This window comes from Fusarium sambucinum, chromosome II (genome assembly GCF_050947815.1).
Source record: "Fusarium sambucinum isolate potato_lamoka chromosome II, whole genome shotgun sequence".
Classification (NCBI taxonomy): Eukaryota; Fungi; Ascomycota; class Sordariomycetes; order Hypocreales; family Nectriaceae; genus Fusarium; species Fusarium sambucinum.
The window spans coordinates 1,834,006-1,856,897 of record NC_139293.1 but is presented as its reverse complement, the minus strand read 5'-3'; the positions used below and the strand labels follow the sequence as shown (position 1 = coordinate 1,856,897).

General features: G+C 48.8%; 5 protein-coding genes across 5 annotated transcripts; 3 read left to right on the top strand and 2 right to left on the bottom strand.

The window, feature by feature from the left end:
* Positions 1-12: 12 nt before the first annotated feature.
* Positions 13-5,154, top strand: FSST1_007415 (DNA-directed RNA polymerase I core subunit RPA190; the record flags this gene model as incomplete). Its single annotated transcript, XM_083224197.1, has 2 exons — positions 13-194; positions 249-5,154. The coding sequence occupies 2 exons, from the start codon at positions 13-15 to the stop codon at positions 5,152-5,154; spliced, it is 5,088 nt and encodes a 1,695-aa protein (XP_083083376.1).
* A 614-nt stretch (positions 5,155-5,768) lies between these two features.
* On the bottom strand, positions 5,769-6,314 carry FSST1_007414 (histone H3; the record flags this gene model as incomplete). The annotated part of the gene is made up of 3 exons (XM_083224196.1): positions 5,769-5,966; positions 6,025-6,161; positions 6,239-6,314. 3 exons carry the CDS (start codon positions 6,312-6,314, stop codon positions 5,769-5,771), a joined length of 411 nt encoding a protein of 136 aa, XP_083083375.1.
* Positions 6,315-7,733: 1,419 nt separating this feature from the next.
* Positions 7,734-8,211, top strand: FSST1_007413 (histone H4; the record flags this gene model as incomplete). Its single annotated transcript, XM_083224195.1, has 3 exons — positions 7,734-7,743; positions 7,857-7,994; positions 8,048-8,211. 3 exons carry the CDS (start codon positions 7,734-7,736, stop codon positions 8,209-8,211), a joined length of 312 nt encoding a protein of 103 aa, XP_083083374.1.
* Positions 8,212-14,210: 5,999 nt separating this feature from the next.
* FSST1_007412 (stress-regulated transcription factor RPN4) lies at positions 14,211-16,067 on the top strand (the record flags this gene model as incomplete). The annotated part of the gene is made up of 1 exon (XM_083224193.1): positions 14,211-16,067. The coding sequence occupies one exon, from the start codon at positions 14,211-14,213 to the stop codon at positions 16,065-16,067; it is 1,857 nt and encodes a 618-aa protein (XP_083083373.1).
* Positions 16,068-18,079: 2,012 nt separating this feature from the next.
* FSST1_007411 (pentafunctional protein ARO1p) lies at positions 18,080-22,843 on the bottom strand (the record flags this gene model as incomplete). Its single annotated transcript, XM_083224192.1, has 2 exons — positions 18,080-18,145; positions 18,203-22,843. 2 exons carry the CDS (start codon positions 22,841-22,843, stop codon positions 18,080-18,082), a joined length of 4,707 nt encoding a protein of 1,568 aa, XP_083083372.1.
* Positions 22,844-22,892: the final 49 nt, after the last annotated feature.

Sequence of the window (22,892 nt, the reverse complement as noted above, 5' to 3'; positions counted from 1 at the left end):
ATCAACGCCACCATGAATATCGCGCAGCCGATCTCGTCCGGGGTCGAGAGCGTCGAATTCACCTTCCTGTCGCCAAAGGAAATCCGAGCAATCTCTGTGAAGAGAATTGAAAACGACAGCACCTTCGACAATCTCCTCAATCCTGTACCTGGTGGTCTATATGATCCTGCTCTTGGATCCTGGGGCGATGCGCCGTAAGTTCCAATGGTTGCTAGTCAAAGGTCAACACAGGGCTAACCAAAATTTAGGTGTACAACATGTAATCTGAACCAGGCCACCTGTCCCGGCCATCCCGGCCATATCCAGCTTCCTGTCCCAGTGTATCACCCCGTCTTCATGGACCAAGCTTATCGACTCTTGAAGGCGACTTGCGTCTACTGCAAGGGATTCCGACTTCCTCAAAAAGAGCTTCACAAATATATGTGCATGCTTAAGCTTCTCCAACATGGCTTGATCCAAGAAGCCCATATGGTCGGCGTCATTGGCGAAAACGACTTGGCTATCGAACTCGGAAACTTTTCTGAATTCGAGAGTGAAGCCGAAGAAGAAGGCGCCAGCAGTTCGATCGACAACGTGACTCGCGCAAGAGACAAGTATGTTGATAAGTGTCTTCGCGGTATCAAGATTAAGCGTGGCGATGCGAAGAGAGGAAAGCACGAAGGCTCAAGCGAAATGCGCCGTGAGGTCATTAAAGAATTCCTTGCAGAGATCACCAAGCGAAGACTTTGCGCCAACTGTAACGGCATCTCACCCTCATACCGCAAGGATCGATTCGTCAAGGTCTTTGAGAGATCTCTATCCGACAAGGAAAAGGCCAAGATGGCCCAAAAGAACTTGAGGCAATCTGATGCCATGTCCAGAGTTCAGCAGACCACAACAAAACAAAAACCTGACGGATACTCCTCTGACGAGGGTGTGGCAGATGTCGTTTCCCCCACTCTTGAGAAGTCGCAACTTGTCGGAGATGATGCCGAGCAAGACACAGAGATGATGGATGTCGACGAAACTCCGGCATTTTCTGCTTCACAGCGATATATCAGTGCCATGGAGGTTCACGCCCGTCTGAGCGAGCTATTCACTAAGGAGCAAGACTTGATCTCACTCGTTTACAACGCAAAACCCGCAACGAGAAGCTCAAAGAAGGTCACTCCCGACATGTTCTTTTTGACGACCATCTTAGTTCCTCCGAACCGCTACCGCCCCGAAGCCCGAACAGGCGAGTCCGAGATTTCTGAAGCCCAACAAAACTCTCTTTACAAAAATATCCTTCGAGGCTGCGGAACAATCGCCCGACTACACAAGCAACTGAGGGAGGAGAATGCCGATGTCAATCAGCTGCATCAGGCGTGGACTGAACTACAGGAGTCGATCAACTCACTCATCGATAAGGACAAGAACCCCGTGCAAGGTGCCGCGGCGAAGCGCAATGAGGACGGTATCAAGCAGAAGCTTGAAAAGAAGGAAGGTCTCTTCCGAAAGAACATGATGGGTAAGCGTGTCAACTACGCCGCCCGAAGTGTTATTTCTCCCGATCCCAATATCGAAACCAACGAAATTGGTGTGCCGCCCGTCTTTGCGAAGAAGTTGACATACCCTGAGCCCGTCACAAGCCACAACTTCCGAGACATGCAACAAGCAGTTATTAATGGTGTTGACAAATGGCCTGGTGCTTTCGCGATCGAAAACGAGAATGGCCAAATTGTCAACCTTCGTAACAAATCGGTTGATGACCGTGTGTCTCTGGCTAATCAGCTCCTCGCTCCCACAAGCAGCAACGCTGCTCGCACCAGGAACAAGAAGGTTTACCGACACCTTACCAACGGTGATGTCGTCTTGATGAACCGACAGCCGACACTCCACAAGCCGTCTATCATGGGTCACAGAGTTCGTGTCCTGCCCGGTGAAAAAACGATTCGCATGCACTACGCCAACTGTAACACCTACAACGCCGATTTCGATGGAGATGAAATGAATATGCATTTCCCCCAGAACGAAGTTGCTCGAGCAGAAGCTCTCCAAATTGCTGATACCGACCACCAATATCTTTCTGGCACAGCTGGAAAGCCTCTCCGAGGTCTTATCCAGGATCATATTTCAGTCTCCGTCGGCCTCTGTAACCGCGATACCTTTTTCACCAAGGGTGACTACCAGCAGTTGGTTTACAATGCACTGCGACCCGAAAGCGGTCACATCGTCGGCGAGAGGATTGAGCTTGTTGCTCCAGCCATAATCCGACCTGTTCCCAGGTGGACCGGAAAGCAGGTCATCACTACCATCCTGAAGAACATGCAGCCTCCCAACTGCGGTGGCCTTTGCATGAAGTCTCAGACGCAGCTCAAGTCCAGTCAGTGGGGTAAAGATTCTGAGGAAGGCACTGTACTGTTCCAGGATGGCGAGTTCATCACCGGAATTCTGGACAAGTCGCAAATCGGTCCTAGCTCTGGCGGTGTCATCCACGCTGTTCATGAAATTTATGGTCCTACCGTTGCAGGCAAGCTTCTTAGCAGTCTGGGAAGATTACTCACGAGATACCTTAACATGAGGGCTTTCTCATGTGGTATGGACGATTTGAGACTCACACGAAAGGGTGAACAAGCCCGACGAGCAGCGCTCAAACCTGCCGACAGTGTAGGAATTGAGGTTGCATCTACCTACACTTCACTTACGGAAACTACTCGTCCTAACGACCCTTTGCTTTTGGAGCGTCTTGAAGAAGCAATGCGCGACGACAAGAAACAGGAAGGCCTTGATATGCTGATGAAAGAACGCCTCAGTAAGGTCACAGACGGTATCGAAAAAGCTACTATGCCACACGGTCTGGAAAAGGCTTTCCCCTTCAATCAGATGCAAGCAATGACAACCTCTGGTGCAAAGGGATCCAGAGTCAATGCCAATCTGATTTCTTGTAACCTGGGTCAGCAGGTTCTGGAAGGTCGCCGTGTTCCAATCATGGTCAGCGGCAAGTCGTTACCCTGTTTCAGCCCATTTGAGACTCATGCTCGAGCTGGTGGTTACATTGTACAGCGTTTCCTTACGGGTATTCGCCCTCAGGAGTACTACTTCCATCATATGGCTGGTCGAGAAGGTCTGATTGATACTGCTGTCAAGACATCACGTTCCGGTTATCTGCAGAGATGTGTCATCAAGGGTATGGAAGGCCTGACTGTCGCTTACGATACCACCGTAAGAGATGCCGATGGCTCCATGATCCAGTTCATGTACGGCGAGGATGGTCTTGATGCTTGCAAACAAAAATACTTGGAAGATTTCAGCTTCATCTTGGAGAATGTCACTTCGGAGGCTGCCCAGCTCCGATACGACCCCAGTGTCGGAGAACGCCTAGGAATGCATCGCGAGGCCATTACCAAGTACATGAAGAAGGCTCTCAAGCACACCAATATCAATGACCCCGAGGGTAAGGACCTGGAGTACAAGCAGAAAATCCATGACCTCAAGGTTCAGGACCCGATATCGAATCACTTCAACCCCGCTACCACCGCATTCGCTACTTCTGATAAATTCTTCTGGAAAATGACCAAATATCTCAAGGAGAACAAGGATGGCCTTGTCCGTGACAAATCTGACAAGAACAAACAGGCGCTGTCGCGCGTGAGTCTAAACAAGAAGAACGCGGAGATGCTTTTTGCAATGAAATACCTGCGCTCTCTCGTCGAGCCTGGAGAAGCGGTCGGCATCGTGGCAGGCCAATCTGTTGGAGAGCCTTCGACACAGATGACACTAAACACTTTCCATTTGGCTGGTCACTCTGCCAAGAATGTCACACTCGGTATTCCTCGATTACGAGAAATTCTTATGACCGCTAGCGACAAGATTTCCACCCCAGCCATGTCGATTTACCCTATTGAGGAGATGTCCGTGGAGGATGCGAAGATCTTTGCCAAGTCCATCTCAGTATTGCCTCTTGGCTACATTCTCGACAGTATCCATGTCGAAGAGAAGGTTGGCCAAGGCAAGCTTTATGGCTCAGCCAAGATCTACTCGATCGACCTCAAGTTCTTTGACTCAAAGGAGTACACCGAGACTTATGCCATCAAAATTTCAGACGTTGTTAATGCAGTGGAGAAGAAGCTCCTACACCGATTGCTGTCCCTTGTGAAGAGGGATATCAAGAAGCGACAAACCCATTCTACAATGGCCACTCCCGAGATTGGTGTGAAGGCTGGTGTTGTGGAGACAGCTGCTCCTAATGCCGAGGCTGCCGGCAATTTCGACGAGGACGACGATGAAGAAGGCGACGATGACGCGACAAATGCCAAGCAACGAGCCAACAGGAGCGAGGCAGTGTCGTATGGTCCCAATGACGATGATGATGATGCCGTACAAGAGGAGATGGGCCGCGACGCTGCTGATGCTGACCTTGATGATGAGGGCTTCGGCGGTAGCCAAAGGCAGGCGGGCGACGAAGAGGATGAGGAGGATAGCGGTGCCGTCAACTGGGGTGCCAAGATGCGAACCGACCGTGTTCTTGAGCAATACGAAGAGGTCACGGATTTCACATTCAATGAGAAGAATGGAACCGAATGCAACTTCACTCTTGAGTTTGACTCGGCCATTCCCAAAATTCTTATGCTCAACCTTGTCCAAGATGCTGTCAAGAAGACCGTGATCCAAGAGATCTCTGGTGTCAGATCCTGCGACTACCATGAGGAGAAAAAGGACAATAAAATGGTCAGAGTCATCCACACAGAAGGTGTTAACTTGCGGGCTATGCAGCGATACAGCGATTTCATCGACCCTACCAAGATCCAGACCAACGACATCGCAGCTGTCTTGGAGGTTTACGGTGTCGAGGCAGCTCGACAGAACATTGTGCAGGAGCTGTCTGGCGTCTTCGCCTCTCACGGTATCAAGGTCGACAACCGCCACTTAAACCTGATCGGTGACCACATGACAAGGAACGGTGGTTTCACACCATTCAACCGAATGGGTCTCAAGGGCAACGTCAGTCCGTTTACCAAGATGAGTTTCGAGACGACATTGGGATTCCTCAAGGATGCTGTGTTGGATGGTGACTGGGATGATCTCTCTACACCTAGTGGCCGGTTGGTGATGGGTAGACTTGGAAAGGTTGGCACTGGTGGTTTCGATGTTTTGGCGCAGCTTCCTACATATCATGTTGATTCTCTGGCGTAATACGGTTTGTAAAAAGATTAGATGCAACGAATTTGATTGTGTATTTAATGTTTCTTTCTATAATTAAAAAAAAACAACCAATGTTAGTTATATTGATGATAATTGCTGTGCACGCTTCCCTAAAACATGACTGATCAACGTGCGACATTCGTCGTGTCGTTCTCATGCACTTCTTTTCCAAGCAATCGATGGCGCATGTTTATCTTGCTTAGACGTTCGTACTATACAAGCATTTTGCCACCAATGGCTCTACCAAGCACAAGTCACATTCATACGTCTCAAAGCAGACTGATGGAACATTTGTTAATGAAATACACGAGCAAGGCGCGTATATTTGCTATTGATGCGATGGTCACGATTTACTAAAGCGTGTGCGCGCGTTTGCGATTAAACAACTACTTGATTTTTGTCGGTGGCGAGTCATACAAGGAACAAGATGTAACGGTGAAAGACCTTTTGGTCGATTGTGAAAAGGCAGCTAAACTCGCTTGCCATTTAGTGTACAAGCCTGTGTATAAAACATGTTCCTAGTGAACGCCTTGATTATCCCCATAACCATGATATTCCCTCGTGTCAAAGCAAAAAATTCGTTATCCTTCCATCACCCCAAGCGCTTAGTTGCGCTCGCCTCGGAGGCGGCGGGCAAGCTGGATATCCTTGCTCTGGATGGTAACACGCTTGGCGTGGATGGCACAGAGGTTGGTGTCCTCGAAGAGGGAGACAAGGTACGACTCGACGGACTCCTGGAGAGCACCGATGGCGGAAGACTGGAATCGGAGATCAGACTTGAAGTCCTGGGCAATCTCACGGACCTGTTGAGAGAATGTTAGTTGATGCCAAGTAATGATGAGATGTTTGAGTGACGCTTACGAGACGCTGGAAGGGGAGCTTTCGGATGAGAAGCTCAGTGGACTTCTGGTATCGTCGAATCTCACGGAGAGCGACGGTACCGGGCTTGTAGCGGTGAGGCTTCTTGACACCACCGGTAGAGGGGGCGGACTTGCGGGCTGATGAAGATGTTAGCGATGATGCTCTTGATGATAATTAAAGACGCGTGTCGCGTCAAGTCGCGGTGAGAACTTACCAGCCTTGGAAGCGAGCTGCTTGCGAGGGGCCTTGCCACCAGTGGACTTGCGGGCGGTTTGCTTAGTGCGAGCCATTGTTGATGATTGATGTGATGTAGAAAGTTGTTGTTGTGTTGATGGTTGTGGGGGTGGAAGGCTGAAGTGGGTGTGTGATGCAGAAGGGAAAGTTGAGAGAGGGAGCAGGCGGGGGGAATCCTTTATACCTGTGGCATTAGGCGGCGGCTGATCTGACTTCAGTGGACCGTGCGCGCTGATTGGAGTGCGTTTTTCCTAATCACCCACCGAAAATGGAAAAATGGGCCCAAGCCTAAAATGCAGCTTTAGTTGTGCAAAAAAAAACCATCTTGCGTGCTGAATTTCCATTGGCTCGAAATTCCTCCACGCAGCTGGAATGCTCCACGCTTTGTGGCCCAGCCTTTTTGATCTGATCTGTTTCTGCAAGGCAACCAATGGCGAATTTGGTGAGAGACCTCAGTAAGGTTAGATAGGCAACGCTCGCGGGTGCGGCACTTGGTGACTGAGGCAAAAGAACATCCCGGGGAAACGGACCAGATTCTGGGGAACGTTTACAGTACGACACTATCTGAGTAGATGGAGCATGCCTGTATCCGTCTGCATAGTACGGAGTACGTAGTTTCAGTTTATTGCCTTTGGGTTGGGCTGCATACACTTGGCATCGACTGAGTCAGTCGGTTTGTGTTTCTCTATGGATTCTTTATTGCTCTTGTCGTGCCTTATTACTGCATGGATAGTTACTAGTTATGGTATGAACCTCTGTTATTTACAGTTCTGAATTAAAAGACTAAAAAAAAACTCGATTCTTTACCGTGTCTACTGAAAATGGTTTGAATACTCTAACTTTGTTATGCGTTTGAGGTTGTTAATGTTGTTTTATGTGCTTAATATCTCGTTGTCAATACCTTCGCTTTCAGCTGTCTTTATCACAATTCACCACAACAGCACACAATCACATATGAGTCACAAAGAAAAACAAAGCAACTATAGAGCATGGGTAATAAATTCTTATCATCATTGATTCATTGACATACAGTCCATGTAGTACATAGTCACAAACATTCTACATATCATGCAACAAAATGCATCATCTACCCTGAACCAGCAAGTTGCGGCCCAGTGAAACTTACCCATTAACAAGGCGTTCATGGGTAACTCTAGCGCTGTTGGTGGATGACCCTGTTGCTGAAGACCACCCCGCTTTTGAAAATCAACGCAGTCCGAATTTTTAATTCGCCCGCGCCGATTTTCGCGTCACTCATCGCGTCTCACAAGCAGGGATCAAGATCACAGAGTGGGTCTTCCCAACTGATCACGAATCTGGCCCACTCGTACTTAAGCTCTCACACTCCCACCCTTCACTTCTACACCTCATACTTCATCACTTCCATCCCACGACTCTATACCCATCAAACTACAGTATACACCTAGCGTGTATATCTCTATCGTCACAACTTTCACACACCTCCAACCATCAACATGACTGGACGTAAGTAGCCTTGTCTTCCCACCGCATCGCCCCTAAGCATGCGCATCACACACCGACGCGTTCAACGCGTTTCGCACACATCTACAATGGCATCAATACTAACTCATCGACAGGCGGCAAGGGCGGAAAGGGTCTCGGCAAGGGCGGTGCCAAGCGTCACCGAAAGATCTTGCGAGACAACATCCAGGGTATCACAAAGCCCGCTATCCGACGTCTCGCTCGTCGTGGTGGTGTCAAGCGTATCTCTGCCAGTAAGTTCACTCTGAAACGCACATCAACAGGCAGTATCTAACCAATTGCACAGTGATCTACGAGGAGACCCGTGGTGTCCTGAAGACTTTCCTTGAGGGTGTTATCCGTGACGCTGTCACCTACACCGAGCACGCCAAGCGAAAGACCGTCACATCTCTCGACGTTGTCTACGCCCTGAAGCGACAGGGACGTACCCTCTACGGTTTCGGTGGTTAAGCGCTTTTTGTTTTGCATGCCTGTTACGAATCTTTGCGGTCGACTGCTTGCTGCGCAGGACCTTGTAGGGTGTTTCATGATGACATATGGGTCCGGTTATTGTTTTTGGGTGTTTTGTACCATAAGGGATTTGGGGGATTACATTCGGGGATAATCGAAAATGCCCTCGAGGCGATATTGATCACCATGTTAACCAACCGACGTGACTAAATGTAAATGATAATAATGTAGACGCGTTTATCTATGCACTATGTGGTCAAATGTGCATTGCTAGTGATATCAAGCGCGTCGAGTCCTCGCTGTACGGTAACGCGTCATGCCACGCGCTGTACATGTTATGGCCCGCAGTGTATCCATTTAGGTTTGAAGTCAATCTGGCGAGCTAACAAGAATGGGCTCGGACGTTTGCGGACTGTGATAGTGCAAGAGACATGGTGCTACTGTAATGTATAAGTTTATGTATATGCATCGTCGTTGATGCACGCGTGTCGACAGCTATGGTCCCTGGTATAGGTGGAGTGAAAGTGTTGAATCTTGACTGGATGGGTTGGTTTGTGACGGGACGGTGATGATCTTACAGGCATCATGATGCGAAAGTTGCGAGGGTTTTGCGTCAACGAATGGACTTTAATGTCCAACTTGAACCCTAGTTGTTTTGTAGCCAGTTCGTGATTCCAAACTCGAATATGTCTGTATACGAAGCGTCCGTTGACATGTCCTTTTGGTTTTGTCAGCACTTGGACATTGTTCGCATGATGAGAACGACCAAGCTCCCCGCAACGGTTCACAAGACATGGTCCCTAACATGAAGAAGTCAAGAACATAATTATGACCAATAGAATTACGTCGAGAAGCCTACGGTGCAACTTTCTATCGGCTTCGTAATGGGACAGCTTGGCCCAAAAAACCTACCCTGGACCATGCTGTTAACTTACTGGGAGACGTCGCACTCGCTTCAATCAGCATTGCGCCACTCAATGGATGAGTCACATATACCAAGTTACTGGATACATCCGTTGGAATTATTAAATGGGCTTAGATCTATCAGCCTGAGCCGCGTGACTACCTTAGCCATATTCACAGATGACTGAACATTGCAATTCTGGACCGGCCCAATTTCAACACGGGAGAGATACGAGATCTTGGTAGAAAGGCTGAACCAAGAACTCACTGATTGCCCTGGTACTTGTCGATACCCTGGGATTACATACCTCAACAATTAAAGAGGCTCATCCTTGCTTATCTGAATGTCGACATTAGCGATGCTTGTCAATCGGCCGAATCTGTCGGGTAACGGAGCCCACGGGTGGCGAGATCAAACGATCGTCGGGCCTGGACCACGTGGAAGCAAGCTAAAATTAGAGGTTGCCACATTTGAGATCCGGGGTCAGTTGAATCTCCATCGGCGTACTCTGCCCGTACTGTACATCGCTACAAATATTTGCCAAGACTTAAAAACGAAAATCTGACCAGAATTTAGGAAGGCTGTGTCCATGGAAATCATGCGAATGCGATTGATTACTAATTCCTGCCAAAAGAGAAAGCGAGGGTTAAACTCGGACAACGCTCAAAACCCGAGAGCGACGGAAATAATGGTGTTAGCCGGGAATGCATAGCCCGACCGTTGTAGCCGGCATTTGTCACTGCCGTTTTGCATATCCTTTAGGCATAGCGCCGTAAATTCGCATCCGGTACAACACTAAACAAACCCCACACACGGCGAGGCCGAACCGGAAAAGCTGAAATCTGGAAACGAGATCTATGACCTAACAAAGAGTAGTAAATTCAAGCCACATCAGAGGAAGGTCAGATAGAGTAGGATGGAACGGTGAGAACTAATGCATGGAAGTTTTCAATCCCCTAGTGTGGAACATACGATTTATGCTCGGAAAATGTCTCGCTCTTCGGTCGGAATTCAACAGCCCTGTCCAGCCTTTTATGGCTGCTTACACAACTTATGCAATCTCGTTATATCATCAAAAGTTGACGGTTAGAAGAATGAGAGAGCAAGTAGTAATTAGGTAATTTATGCCAATTTAGAGTAAAATATTAGGTTGTTTATTATTGTGCACTTAGGATTAGTGGTTGACTTTCTAGTCTGCAGTGTCTCTATATACAAAACGTCAAATCCATATCAGAAACAGTTGGGGGTTGGCGATGCGCCAAGCTAGAACACGAGGGTTTCATGGTTAAAAAATCAGAAGACGTGTTCAGTTTGGTAAATTCACTTGTTTTGTGACCTTTGTTGTGTTGATCTAATTGACTTTTGGCTTGCCCGAGAGATCCAGTTGACTATACCAAGCAAGATTTGACAGCGAAATTCTAACCCTACGATGATGGAGGTTTCACACAGCAACCAAACTTAATCAAGATAGAAGTTCTGTGACACATACTGCTAAAATATACGCTGACTTTCTTGACTTTCCATTCTCATCCAACATTACCTTGCCCAACTAAATAACACCAACCAGAGAACCATGCCTATGCAATTTTGTAGTCCCTGTGGGAACTTACTCCCCAAAACACAAAACCAGGAGGTTGAGTGCGACTGTTGCGGGGTGACGAGCAAAGTGCGTATCCAGCATCGCTCCATCTTGCACATGTCACTAAAGGACTGTCTCGTCCCAGACGCTTTGATAGGCACCGTCAGCGTCTCCATGGTGAAGGATCCTGCCGGAGTGCGCAAAACGCCATGGCTCAACATGCCGAAAAAGATATCCTCACAGGATACCCGGTGCACGATAGCCGAGGAGTGCACAAACTTAAAATGTGACGCGCAAGAGGTGCGTTACACTGCCCTCCAGCTTAGAAGTGCCGATGAGGGAACGACAACGTTTTACTATCGTGAAGAATGCGACCACAGGTGAGTACAACTCGTTTTCTGACGACGATATATTCTAGCATAATATTCAGACGGAATGAGGACAATTAGTGCTTCTGGGATTGAGAGATGGAACGTTGTAGGGAAGCTCGGACACTGGAGATGATGCCCAGGCCTGGCACTCTGGCATGGGAAGCCTTGGGTACTAGGCATTCAGGATAGTCTCTACGCAGTTTTGAGTATGGTACCGAGGTTTCCAGACGCCGTCTCGGCGTCCTGTCAAATAAATTCTATGTCACGTAACATAGGTTCGTCATGTGATGGCAAGAAGTGGTCGAAAGCCGTATGTACATCGCGAGCTGTGGCTGTGCAGTTAATGCTCTGAAACTGGCAAAGATTCTCATACAACGTATCTATCTATCTATCCTTGATAAGCTCAAAGATATACCAATTGGGATTTTACTTGGCACCCCAGAAGTTCACAGGCCAAACACTAAAGAGATTCGCCCCGTGGATCTGCCTCATTGACAGATGGAATTAGACCAGACGTATCAAGACAGCTTGGACTCTGGCTCAAAAGAACAAAAAGTGGCGGATCGTCCGGCTGGAGCCGTAGCCGTTGCGGGTCCAATGGCCTCCAGCCTTACCCGCGGAGTTGAATCAGAGTGCCTAGTTCGCACGTAAAGCACTGCCAGTGTGCATAAACGAAATCCGAAGCGATCTCTAAACCGTGCTCTCGGACCGGCAAATCGAGATTCCTGTACATACGGAGGTAGTATGTTAGGCATTGCGTGAACCTCCGTTCAGCCCTGTCACAGCGGAATACCGAAGGAGTGATTCATCAGCTTCGCTGTACAGTACGGGTGAGTCACCCCAGCCTAAATCATCAACTCAGCCCGAATGAGAGTGGATTTATAAACATTACTACGGGGAAGAGGTGTGACTATCTCTCGAACTATAGACAGTTTGTGCTGATACCAAGCAGCCGCATGATCACCCATGCCTGTATGCATGCATCTGTTTATCAATCAAGGGCTAGACGTAACGAAAGCTCCCTCTTCCTATCCATATTGAGAAATCTTGTCCGATAACCCGTTGAAACACGAATATCAACTAAACTTCTTCTCGGGTGGTCCGTCGCTGTACTCTACTCACGCGGAGAAACACAAGACAGCGAGCTTCTGTTGTGGGTAAAAGATCGATCTAGCCAACTTAAAAATGGAAAGGACCAGGATGCATTTTGTAGTTGTGGCTTAGCGGGTTGAGACGCCACACATATGATTGGTTGCGTTACCAAGTCCGATAGAACCCGGCAACTGGTACGGTTAGCTGTAGCGGGTCGGCCAGGCCGAGAACGCTGTCACTCTGGCAGCTCGAGATTTGTCGTTTGTCCTACCACGATGCTTCTTGATTTGCTTGGTAGGGTGTGCTATGAGTAAAATGCAACTAGGGTGGGTTCCTGCGTCGCAAGTCTAATTGTACAGCAATATATCCCTTTGATAGCTGTAAGTTGAAGAGTTTTTTCCCGTTGATTTCCTGACTTTACCCTTTTTGCAGACTTTTCCCGTAGTGGGTGGTAGTCGTCCGAAAAGGCCATGCGAGGTGCTGAACTGGCACTTCAGAAACAAGTAGAGAAATAAACACGTGCCTTGTCACCCCATCTGGCGTGTCATGCGATGAGTAGATCGAATAAGTTTCTCTCCCACTATTAACTCTTGGTTCGTGCTCACTAGACTGATCGAGAACAGGCAGCTCATCTTGATTTACTTGGCTTCATCGTATGTACAGTACATTGATGTGTTGACATACGACATTGAGTCTCATGTGACCCACGACGAAGACTCATCATGTGATGACAAATTTGGAGTATGTCCGTAGTTCCGTGCAAGATAGACTTAGATAGAGTGTGGCGGAAAAATTGAGGTGGCGCAGAAACTAAATTACAAAGCATGATATGTGGCTGTGCCGTTGCCGAAATTGAAACTGCCATGGAAGGAAACGCAGCGACGTCGGTACGAAAGTGAGCGATGATAGCAAAAGGATCGGCGGGGCTAGACTACGTCAGTGGAACCGCTCAACAAGCCTGGAAAAACTTGAGTATGCTGGGGCAGGCTAAGATTTTCCTCTACAGCGTCAGAGGTTAAAGGCATTGGGATAGCCTATTGGGCACCGTCGCTGATGGGCCCCTATTGGCGTCAGAGCCCTGCAGCTCCCACCCAAGCTGGATTTGGTCCTTCCACTGAGACCTGGGCTTGAGGTTGGGAAAACCTAAATGATACGTATCGCACCCTTGTTATCTGCTAGGAACGGCATGGTATGTAATAGGTAAGGTACTGAACGGGCGGGCTTGTCTGCCGCAGGAGGGCTTGTGGGAGGGAACCTCGGACCCGACAACCAAGGCTCGCGCTTCGTGTATTGTAGTCGATGTCCTCTCGCGAATTAAGCAATGTATTTGAAATCAATACATCTTGAAAAAGGCACATCAGAATTAAGTAATGTAGTAAGGAAAATGCAACATTTTGCTTGGAGAAGTACCCGGAAGCTACCTGAAGCATTGAGAAGATCAGCGACGATAGTCATATCGAATGGGGATCCCAGACATCATCAGCATCATCCATCATCCATCAGGAAAAGGACACTACGTAGCGCATTAATGGTAGCATGTAGCGTGTAGCCGGGTAGGAGGGGGAAAAACGAAGAAAACGTCCACACACCATTAGGTAGGTAGGTAGTTTCGCAACCTGACGACTTTTACATACCACATCCACTGAGACATCACTGCACACCCCACCTTCTTTCCAAGATCTGTTTAGGTTATACCCCCTACGCAGAGGTACATGCTCCGGTACGCTTGTTTCTTTTTCTGGCCCATATCCGAGTCTAGGCCAGCCAGTCATGCTTATACAATCCCAGCCTTGACCCTGCTCTGTACATCATTAAGTGGATCCAGGGTCTTCTTAGTCTCGAATGAGCCGGAGGGGGTGCACCTACGATTCCTTGTACTACAGGTACTGTACAAGACTATCGGCCAAGGAAGGATCCATCATCTGTCTTTTGGTTTCCATCTACAGACTCCAGGTAGTTTGTTCGAAAGGTCCCTGCTTTATAAGACGAGCCTTCCCGCCTTTTGCCACTTTCTTGTCAACCTTAAACACACAATTTGTCTTTACACTTCACCATGTTATCGATTCCCCGCCTACACCAGCAACAATTTCAACTCCAACAACATCTTCATAACAATTCTTCCAACTCTCAGCAGCAGTATACTTTCGCCCAGAATTGTCACGCCGAATATAACGCTGCTTCTTACTCGGATATTCCAAAATCGAATTACGACGCCGAGATTGCTGCTCTGAGCCAGCAATTACCTACCGAGCTCATGCCTAACGAAAACTGGGGACTCGCCCAGCAGACCCCAAGGTCTCGCACCGCTCACCAGCGTGAAACCTCCTTGTCATCACTTGGATCGTCTACTGCAGGACCTACTTCTCCTTTCAACAACCACAACATACCCGGCCCATTCATCGCCATCACAGACGCCAACGACCAAGGCAATTCATCATCGCAATATCAACTAGCCAAGACAATGCCTTCGTATGCAACATATCAAAATTGTGGAGGAATGGAACTGCACGGCATGCCTGACATGAACTATCCGGTTACACTTCCTGGACCTAATGGCAAACCCAGAATGGACCGAGGACTCATGCATGCTCCTGAATATCTTGCTGGCTCTACCCGTTCTCATCCTGCCTCGGTGGCGAGTTCTATCGCAGGTGACTCACCTGCCACGCCTACAGTTGGCGATACAGATGTCACAGAGAGAAGAAGAAAAGGTAATAACCTTTATTACTCATCAATTGCAAGCACGGACTCACAATTTGATCGTTTAGGCTTTCCAAATGCCCCAAAGCTCGACAGAACTATGACGGATATCTATGGCGATGAACTTTACAGCCCCAACTTCGCCGTCACATCTACGCCTCCCTCTCAGGCTCAAGTCTCAGTGTCACCCACAAACGACGTTTTTAACCAGCGACTTCATGCGGCCAACAACCAGCATCTCAGCGCTGCTCATTCACCAGCCTCCAGCACTTCACGGGATAGATCGCCGTTCCGCACAGGATCTCCTCTGGCACCATCACCTGCCCACGATTTCGGAAACCCCAACCTTAACCAAAACATGCCTTTCAACAGCGCTCAGCGCATTCGGGAGCAAACCAAGGCTCAGCAAGACGCTCAGTTCATTCAACAGCAGATGAACATGAAGCAGGAGCCCGAGACACCAAAGACTATCTCTCCCAAGGATGCTATCTTGGAGTTCAACGAGTCTGAGGGTGACAACAACTTCCCTCTCTTCCCCCAGGATGGATTTGGTATGGACCAGTTTCCCAAGGCTATGATGAGCTCGCAGGAGTCAGTTCCAGAAACACATGCTCAACATCAATTCAACTTTCTTCCACCTCATGGAGCTCCTGCTATTACAGTGCCACAACAATACCCATTCATCGCACACTCAACACGAATCAGCCATGATAGCCCTCCTCGTCTGAGTTCAACTGGTTCAAGCTCAAACGGGTCCCGCAACGCCACCCCAGCAACCCGCCCTATCAACACCGCTGCCGATGGGGGCACTTACACTTGCACATATCACGGCTGCACTCTACGATTCGACACACCAGCACAGCTTCAGAAGCACAAGCGAGAGGGTCACCGTCAGACACAGACAATGGGCCCTGCTCGCCCTCGAGATATTAGCATGACAACTTCATTGTTGAACAGTCAGGCTGGTCCTCATCGCTGTGATCGAATCAACCCAAGCACTGGCAAGCCCTGCAACACCGTTTTCTCTCGGCCATACGACCTTACTCGCCACGAGGATACTATCCACAACGCTAGAAAGCAAAAGGTGCGATGTGATCTCTGCACTGAAGAGAAGACATTCAGCCGTGCAGATGCCCTCACCAGACATTACCGGGTGTGTCATCCGGACATGGAGCTTCCGGGCAAGCACAGACGTCGCGGAGGTGCTTGAGCTGTTTAGTGCCTGAACAAGCATAGCTGCACCCGATACCTCCCCACGATGCTACCCCTGAAGACGACTTCGAGTTACCAGACTGATGACTGGTGGGTTCATTGGCGGAAGTAGTATCCGGCGTTGGATGATGCTACATGACGTGGACCACCGTCAAAACAAGGCTTGGCGCTTGTGGAGCGATCGTCGCAAGGCTTCGAGTCGTTCAAATCGGGTTGGCTAATGAAGAGCCCAACACGATAGAGCCCCGGTCTTCAATGCGGGAAAGTGGGCCCAAGGGTCCTTCCTGCAGTAAGGGTCCTTTCGACTGACGTCACGACCGATCCATTCATTATGACTGTGACATCACATGGCTCCGCCCAAGTCTCAGTCATTCACCACCGACGTTCCCTGACAGTCCTCGATGATGACATGGCGCCCGTCATGGATACGATACGCACCGCTTGGTCATCCCATTCACCCACCCACTCGCCAACATCCTTACATCCACAAATCTTGTACTTATTGTACCTACTGTACTATGTACTTGTACCCCCTGGTATTAATTCTTTTTTTTTTATTTTTTTTATTTTTTGGCGTTAATCGAAGCGCATGGAAGACAACGGATCAACACCCGTACTGCTTGCCCTGTACATTACGAATCATTGATTCTTGACACATTACGAGCGGTTATAAAATGTTTTATTGAGGATGTCCGGCTGGCCAGGATATTATTGTCTGAATATTGGGAAAGACTTGAGAAAACGGAACATGGTCTAGATAAAAAGAAGCGTCACGGTTGACTATAGCGTTGTGTTTTGATAACGAATATTATGATTATATCATTTTGGTACTACCATAACTTTTTCTTCAGCCCACTTGTGTTGTTAAAATTTAGTTGAGCCCGTCTCGTGAAATGGCCAATAATAACTCATTGACCTTTGTAGTTTAATAACAGATCTCTAATATGAAATTACATAATTTACCATTAAAATGATATAACCAGAAAACCAAGGGTCCATCTGTGACGGATATGCCATTCTGTTTTTAAGTGCGCCAATCATTTTTGTTGTTTCATTGCGATGATGCAAGTTGTGTTGTCATTGGTAGCATAGTAATCTCCCCCATAAATATATGTAGCGTAGCAATCTATCTGTAAGAGGCTGTTTAACGGTTGACGCTAACATCGCAGATCTGACCCATGCTAAACGATCATTGATATGCACCGATGATGGAATTGAGCTGAAAGCTCGACTGCTGATCAACATCATAGCTCCCTCGTCCCATAGTACACATCGTTGCAAGGAGACTGAGACATGATGTAAGTAGGTCGACACAAGTGACAAGAGAGAGTGATATTACACCCCTTCTGACGTCGTTGGAAAATAATCGTTTGCATTTTGCATTGGGTCTACTGCATTTCATGTTGACTAGTCATTTACTGTGATACCATGGATAACAACGGATGCTCTCTGTTTGCTTCGTCCCTCAGTCGTTTCTGTAATGCACGCTATCTGTACTGTACAGGTTCGTTTGAGGATTCATATGTACAGGTATAGCACACCTCGTACGATGACTGCATTATTTACATGACGAAAGCTGCTCAATGCAGGTTTCGTTTTGCGTTATGCAAATGGGTTTCATGGACTACAGTGTTTTCCCCACCCTTGACGCAATGCATAGGCACATATACAAATTTAGGTAGGGCTGGGAGGGGTCGACATGTTCCTTCGCGGCACGGCATAATCTGAACAACGTCACTGTTGAGAAATTTAGTCCCCCGCTCTAGCTTTTCTAAATGCAGCAATTTCAGGCCGTACGACGTCGTACTGACCAACAATCTTTTTTTGTGAACAATTTGACATATGTAGTGTCTCAATTTCTTTCTATCCTAACAAAGCCGGGTTCCCTTTTCCCCACCAACAACGCCGTCATTTTTCGTCCACTCTGAGTATAGGTGATCCGATTTAGATGGAAAGCGTTCGTTTGTAAATTTGATATATCCTTACGTCGTCATCGACAAGCAGAAATCCTTACTCGCCTAGGACAGCCGCGCGGGCGTCCTTGTACAGTGGGGTAATGCCTGTCCATAACTCGAACTGAAACGAGAAGATTAGTTGCGTGAAACTTGCTGAGAACTATGACGATTTGCTTACCTGGTACCAGCCCTGAGATGAAAGCACCTCGAGACCTGGGATCGTAGTCCAGTTGCCTGCTTCATCTGCCAGCTGCATAATTGGGGTGTGGCTAGGCTTGTATGCCATCTCAAGGAGAACCCTACGCTCTCCATCAGGAGCTGGCCTGCCAAGAATGATAGCAACTAGCTCTTGTAGAGTTGGGTCAATGGGCCGATCAGCGGGAATAGTGCTAATGACAACCTTCAAGTGTTCTGACACCTTCTCGGCACCTGAAGCCTGGCTGATACCTTCAAGCTGATACTCCTTTGGGAAGTCGGCGGCAATAGCATCCGCCTTATCCTGATTGCGAGCGGCAATGTAGATTGGCCCGAATCCTAATGAGTGAAGCGCAAAAATAGCAGCTCGGGTGGTACCCCCTGAGCCTACCACCATGGCCGCTCCCTTGTTGTCTGTGTCTTGTCCCTCAATACCAGCGTGGCGGAGAGCGTGAACCATACCCCTCCAGTCGGTGTTGTCGCCTAGGAGACGTCGACGCCCGTCAACGTCGGGCTTACCGAATGGCACCACGGTGTTAACAGCTCCAATGGTGCGGGCTGCGTCCGAGAGATCATCGAGTTTATTCATGATGTCCAGCTTGAGAGGGATGGTCACTGAAGCGCCGCCAAAATCAGGAGACTTAAGGACATCACGAACGTCCTCAATGCTGTCAGTTTCAAGACGGCGATACTGATGAGGCAGACCAGTCTGCTTGAACAGAGTGTTGTGAAGAGGAGGTGATCGTGAAGCTGAGATTGGCTTTCCGAACAAGTAAAAGTTGTGAGGTTCCAAGTCGCCCAGTAATGCCAGAGCTTGACGGATCTCAGCCGCAGACATTTGTCCAGGTGCAGCTTTGAAGGGAAGAGCTGGGTGCGATACAGGTGTCAGGAAGCCGTTGAGAACGCGACTCAACTTGCCTGCTTTGCCCATGTTCATGGAAATCATGGGTGTCTTCTGCGCTTCCTGCATCCTGGCCTTAAACCTGGCGAGATCGAAGTTATCCTCAGGAGTACGAGCAATACCGACAAGCTTAATAATGTCACCGTATTGTAAGGCACGGTTGTAGTACTGAATCCAAGAGGCATTCTTCCATGACATGGTGCCCTTGGGGTCGTGATGCGAGGCAATGATGCGTGAATGTCCACGAGACTCTGTTACAGCCTTGATGATATCGTCTGGGAGAGTCATTTCAACATCAATGTACTCCATTCCCATTCGGACGGCCAGGCGGTAGAGTTCAAGACCCTCCTCGTAAGCAGTATCAGGGAACTTTCCTCCTTGTGACTCAGTTCGCAAAGTGAAAACAATAGGTTTCTTTGCGGACGCTCGAAGAGTCGAAATTTGACGGGTAACCGAGTTGATTGAACGGTCTTGGAGGAGATCTACTCGGAGTTCGACGGCATCGGAGCCAACTACAACCTCTGGTAGTAGATCAACAGCTTGATCCACATCAGGCACAGTCAAAGACACAAAGAAGCTATGGTCTTTGTTCAAGACGTCCTTGAAATGAGTGTTTTTGCCTGCGATAGACTGGACAAATTGCTGGAAATCATAAGGGATGTGACTTTGACGGCCAGATGACTCGGAATGCGGACTGTAGTACAGGTGGGTACTGCACTCGTTGTAAAAGTCCTTGCGACGTAGGTAGACTTGTAGGATCTCGCTTGTATAAGCTGGGCGAGTCTTGTCCCGGTTGAGATACTCAACCACTTGATCGGTGTCACGATGAACCAACAGCACATTGCCGCCATTTGCCCCGTAGCTCTTGAGAAGTTCCCTAGCCTCAGGGGTTTCCACAAGACCACCACCGCACGAAAAGACGTGCCCGGTCTTGTTCTTCTCCATGACGTCTTGCAACAGAGCTAGCTCGTCCTTGCGGAAACCATCCCATCCACGGTCACCCCTGATCATTTCGGGGATGGTGCATCCCGCTCTCCTCTCGAGCTCCTGATCCAGGTCGATGAATTTCCAGCCAAGAATCTTAGCCATCCAGTTACCAGCAGTGGTCTTACCAGCACCCCTCATACCAATGATGAAGACGGAGTTTTCCAATGTATTTTCTTCAACCTCTTCGTCGTGGACGTCAGCATCTGACTCATGGCCAACCATATCAACCTTGAAGACTTGGGATAGGATGTCCCACCATCCAGGCCATGTTTTGCCAACACATTCTCTCTCAGTGACGATGACGGGGCCCGGTGAAGCAACAGCCAGAACACTGAAGCTCATCGCAACGCGATGGTCGTCGTAGCAATGGATGCTAACCTCTGGTGTCGAGACACCACCATCTTGACCCTTTCCGATCACTTCGATACCATCGTCAAGCTCGTTGCATTGTACACCAAACTTTGCGAGCTGATCTTTCATAGCAGCAATACGATTGCACTCCTTGACCCGCTGATTCGCAATGCCTGTAATCTGGGTCGTGCCAGAAGCCACGGCGGCCAAGACTGATGCCGTGAGGAACGCATCGGTCATCGGTTCCATGTCGACATGGGCCAAAGCCTTGAGCTGACCAGGAGCTGGGCCTGTGACAGTTGTGGAGTAGTCAGACTGCTCAACAGAGCAACCCATAGGTCGCAACACATCGACGGCAAAGCGAGCATCACCCTGCAGAGACTTTGAGCCAATGTTGGGGATCGTGCATTTTGTGCCAGTGATGGCGGCGACCGCCAGAGGGTAAGTCGCCGAGCTTGCGTCACTCTCGATCGTATACTCGGCAGGGTTCTTGTAAGTACCCTTGGGGATATGGTAGGTGCTGGGCTCTGTAGAAGAGACCTCTACATCAATACCGAAGGACGCCATCATCGCAATAGTCATATCAATATAAAGCTGAGAAATCGGCTTGCCTCCTACAAGACGCAGTGTGACGGGGTTCTTCGCATAAGGAGCAGCCATAAGAATCGAAGAGACATACTGGGAGGAAATGGTCGCAGAAAGCTCGATATCGCCTCCCTTAAAACCGCCAGCGGCGTCGATCCGCAGAGGCAGACTGTTCTCCTTGCCAAGATACTCAATCTCAAGGCCATTCGAGCGGAGAGCGTCAACCAATGCACCGATCGGACGAACCTTCATTCGTGCGTTACCAGTGAGGACATTGGTAGTCGTATCCTGTCCAGGAGAGGCCAGAGCCACGACGGTAGTCAGGAAACGGGATGCTGTTCCAGCATTTCCCAAGTAAAGGGGTTCCTTGCTGGCCTGCAGATTGCCACCTTTGCCCTCCACAACCAGGACCTCTCCAGCGTCTTGCCAAGAGTAAGATGCACCGCCGAGTTGATGAATAGCTGACAGCATGTACTGGGTGTCATCCGAATGAAGGAGGTTCTTAATACGACAAGTTCCTGAACCAAGGGCTGCCAAGATGAGAGCTCGGTTGGAAATACTCTTCGAGCCTGGAGGAGCCACTGTGACGGCCAAGTCCTTAGGGACACCAGGCGTTACCTGAACCGACGATGATAGAATGGTTCGGATCGTCTTGTCCTCTACAACACTGGCGCGTGGCTCGTGGCATTTACCGATGGCAGAAAGCAAGACGATCTTCTTCTTCTTGCCATCATTCTTTTTATCGACACCCATCTTTTCCAACAGAACATCAACCGGGCATTTCTTTCCAGCTGTCAATTGAATGACGCGCTTGTCTTGTAGGGAGGTTGGGAGGTCGTAACTAGCGATGCATTTGACTAGTCTCGCAACAGCGCCTGGGCGCAGAACACCGAGGAAACGGGCGAGCTCAGCTTCTTTCACCATACCGATGGCAACAGCCTCACCGTGGAGAAGCTGGGGTGTCAAGATAGCTTCGAATGCATGACCAATAGAGTGGCCGAAGTTGAGAAGATTGCGAAGACCGCCTTCTCGCTCGTCATTGGATACGACCTCTGCCTTGACACCCGCGGAACCGATAACAATTCGCTTCAGTACATCCTTGATGGGGGTAAGTCGATCTTCACCCTTTGAACGAACGCATTCAAGGATGTGGGCTGCTGATTCCTCGAGGACACTGAACTCGGTCTCGTTCCAAATGGCGGCAGTCTTAATCACTTCAGCCATGCCGTTGATGAACTCACGGACTGGAAGAGTCTCGAGGAATGTCAAGTCGATGTAAATACGCTTTGGCTGCCAGAAAGCACCGACAAGATTTTTGCCCATAGGTGTGTCAATGGCAGTCTTTCCACCGATGGAAGAGTCGACCATGGCGAGCAAGGTGGTAGGTACTTGAACAAAGCGGACACCACGCATGAAGGTTGCTGCAACGTAGCCGATCATGTCTCCCATCACACCACCACCCAGAGCTATAATAACGGTATCTCGAGTACATTGTTGGGAAAGCATCCAGTCTTCGATTTCAGCTTTGGTGTCACGGCTCTTGGAAGCCTCGCCGGGAGGAATTGTGTAGGTCAGAAGTCTTGTATCCTTTCCTTGAGACGCATGTTCAAAGCGACTTTGGAAATCAGGAACGTAGGTATTGAAGAGGTTCGTGTCGGTAATGAGGATGTAGGTTGATGTTGGGATATTCTGAAGTAAATCATCAATGACAAAGTTGAGCCATAGCCCATGATCAACAATAATGTTGGGTTCTCCGAGGATAGAAATCCTCGTAGGATCTTGTCCACCCGCTTGAGCCATCTTGAGTAACAGCAAGCTACAATTGCTAAAAACCTGCCTGTTGATCAAA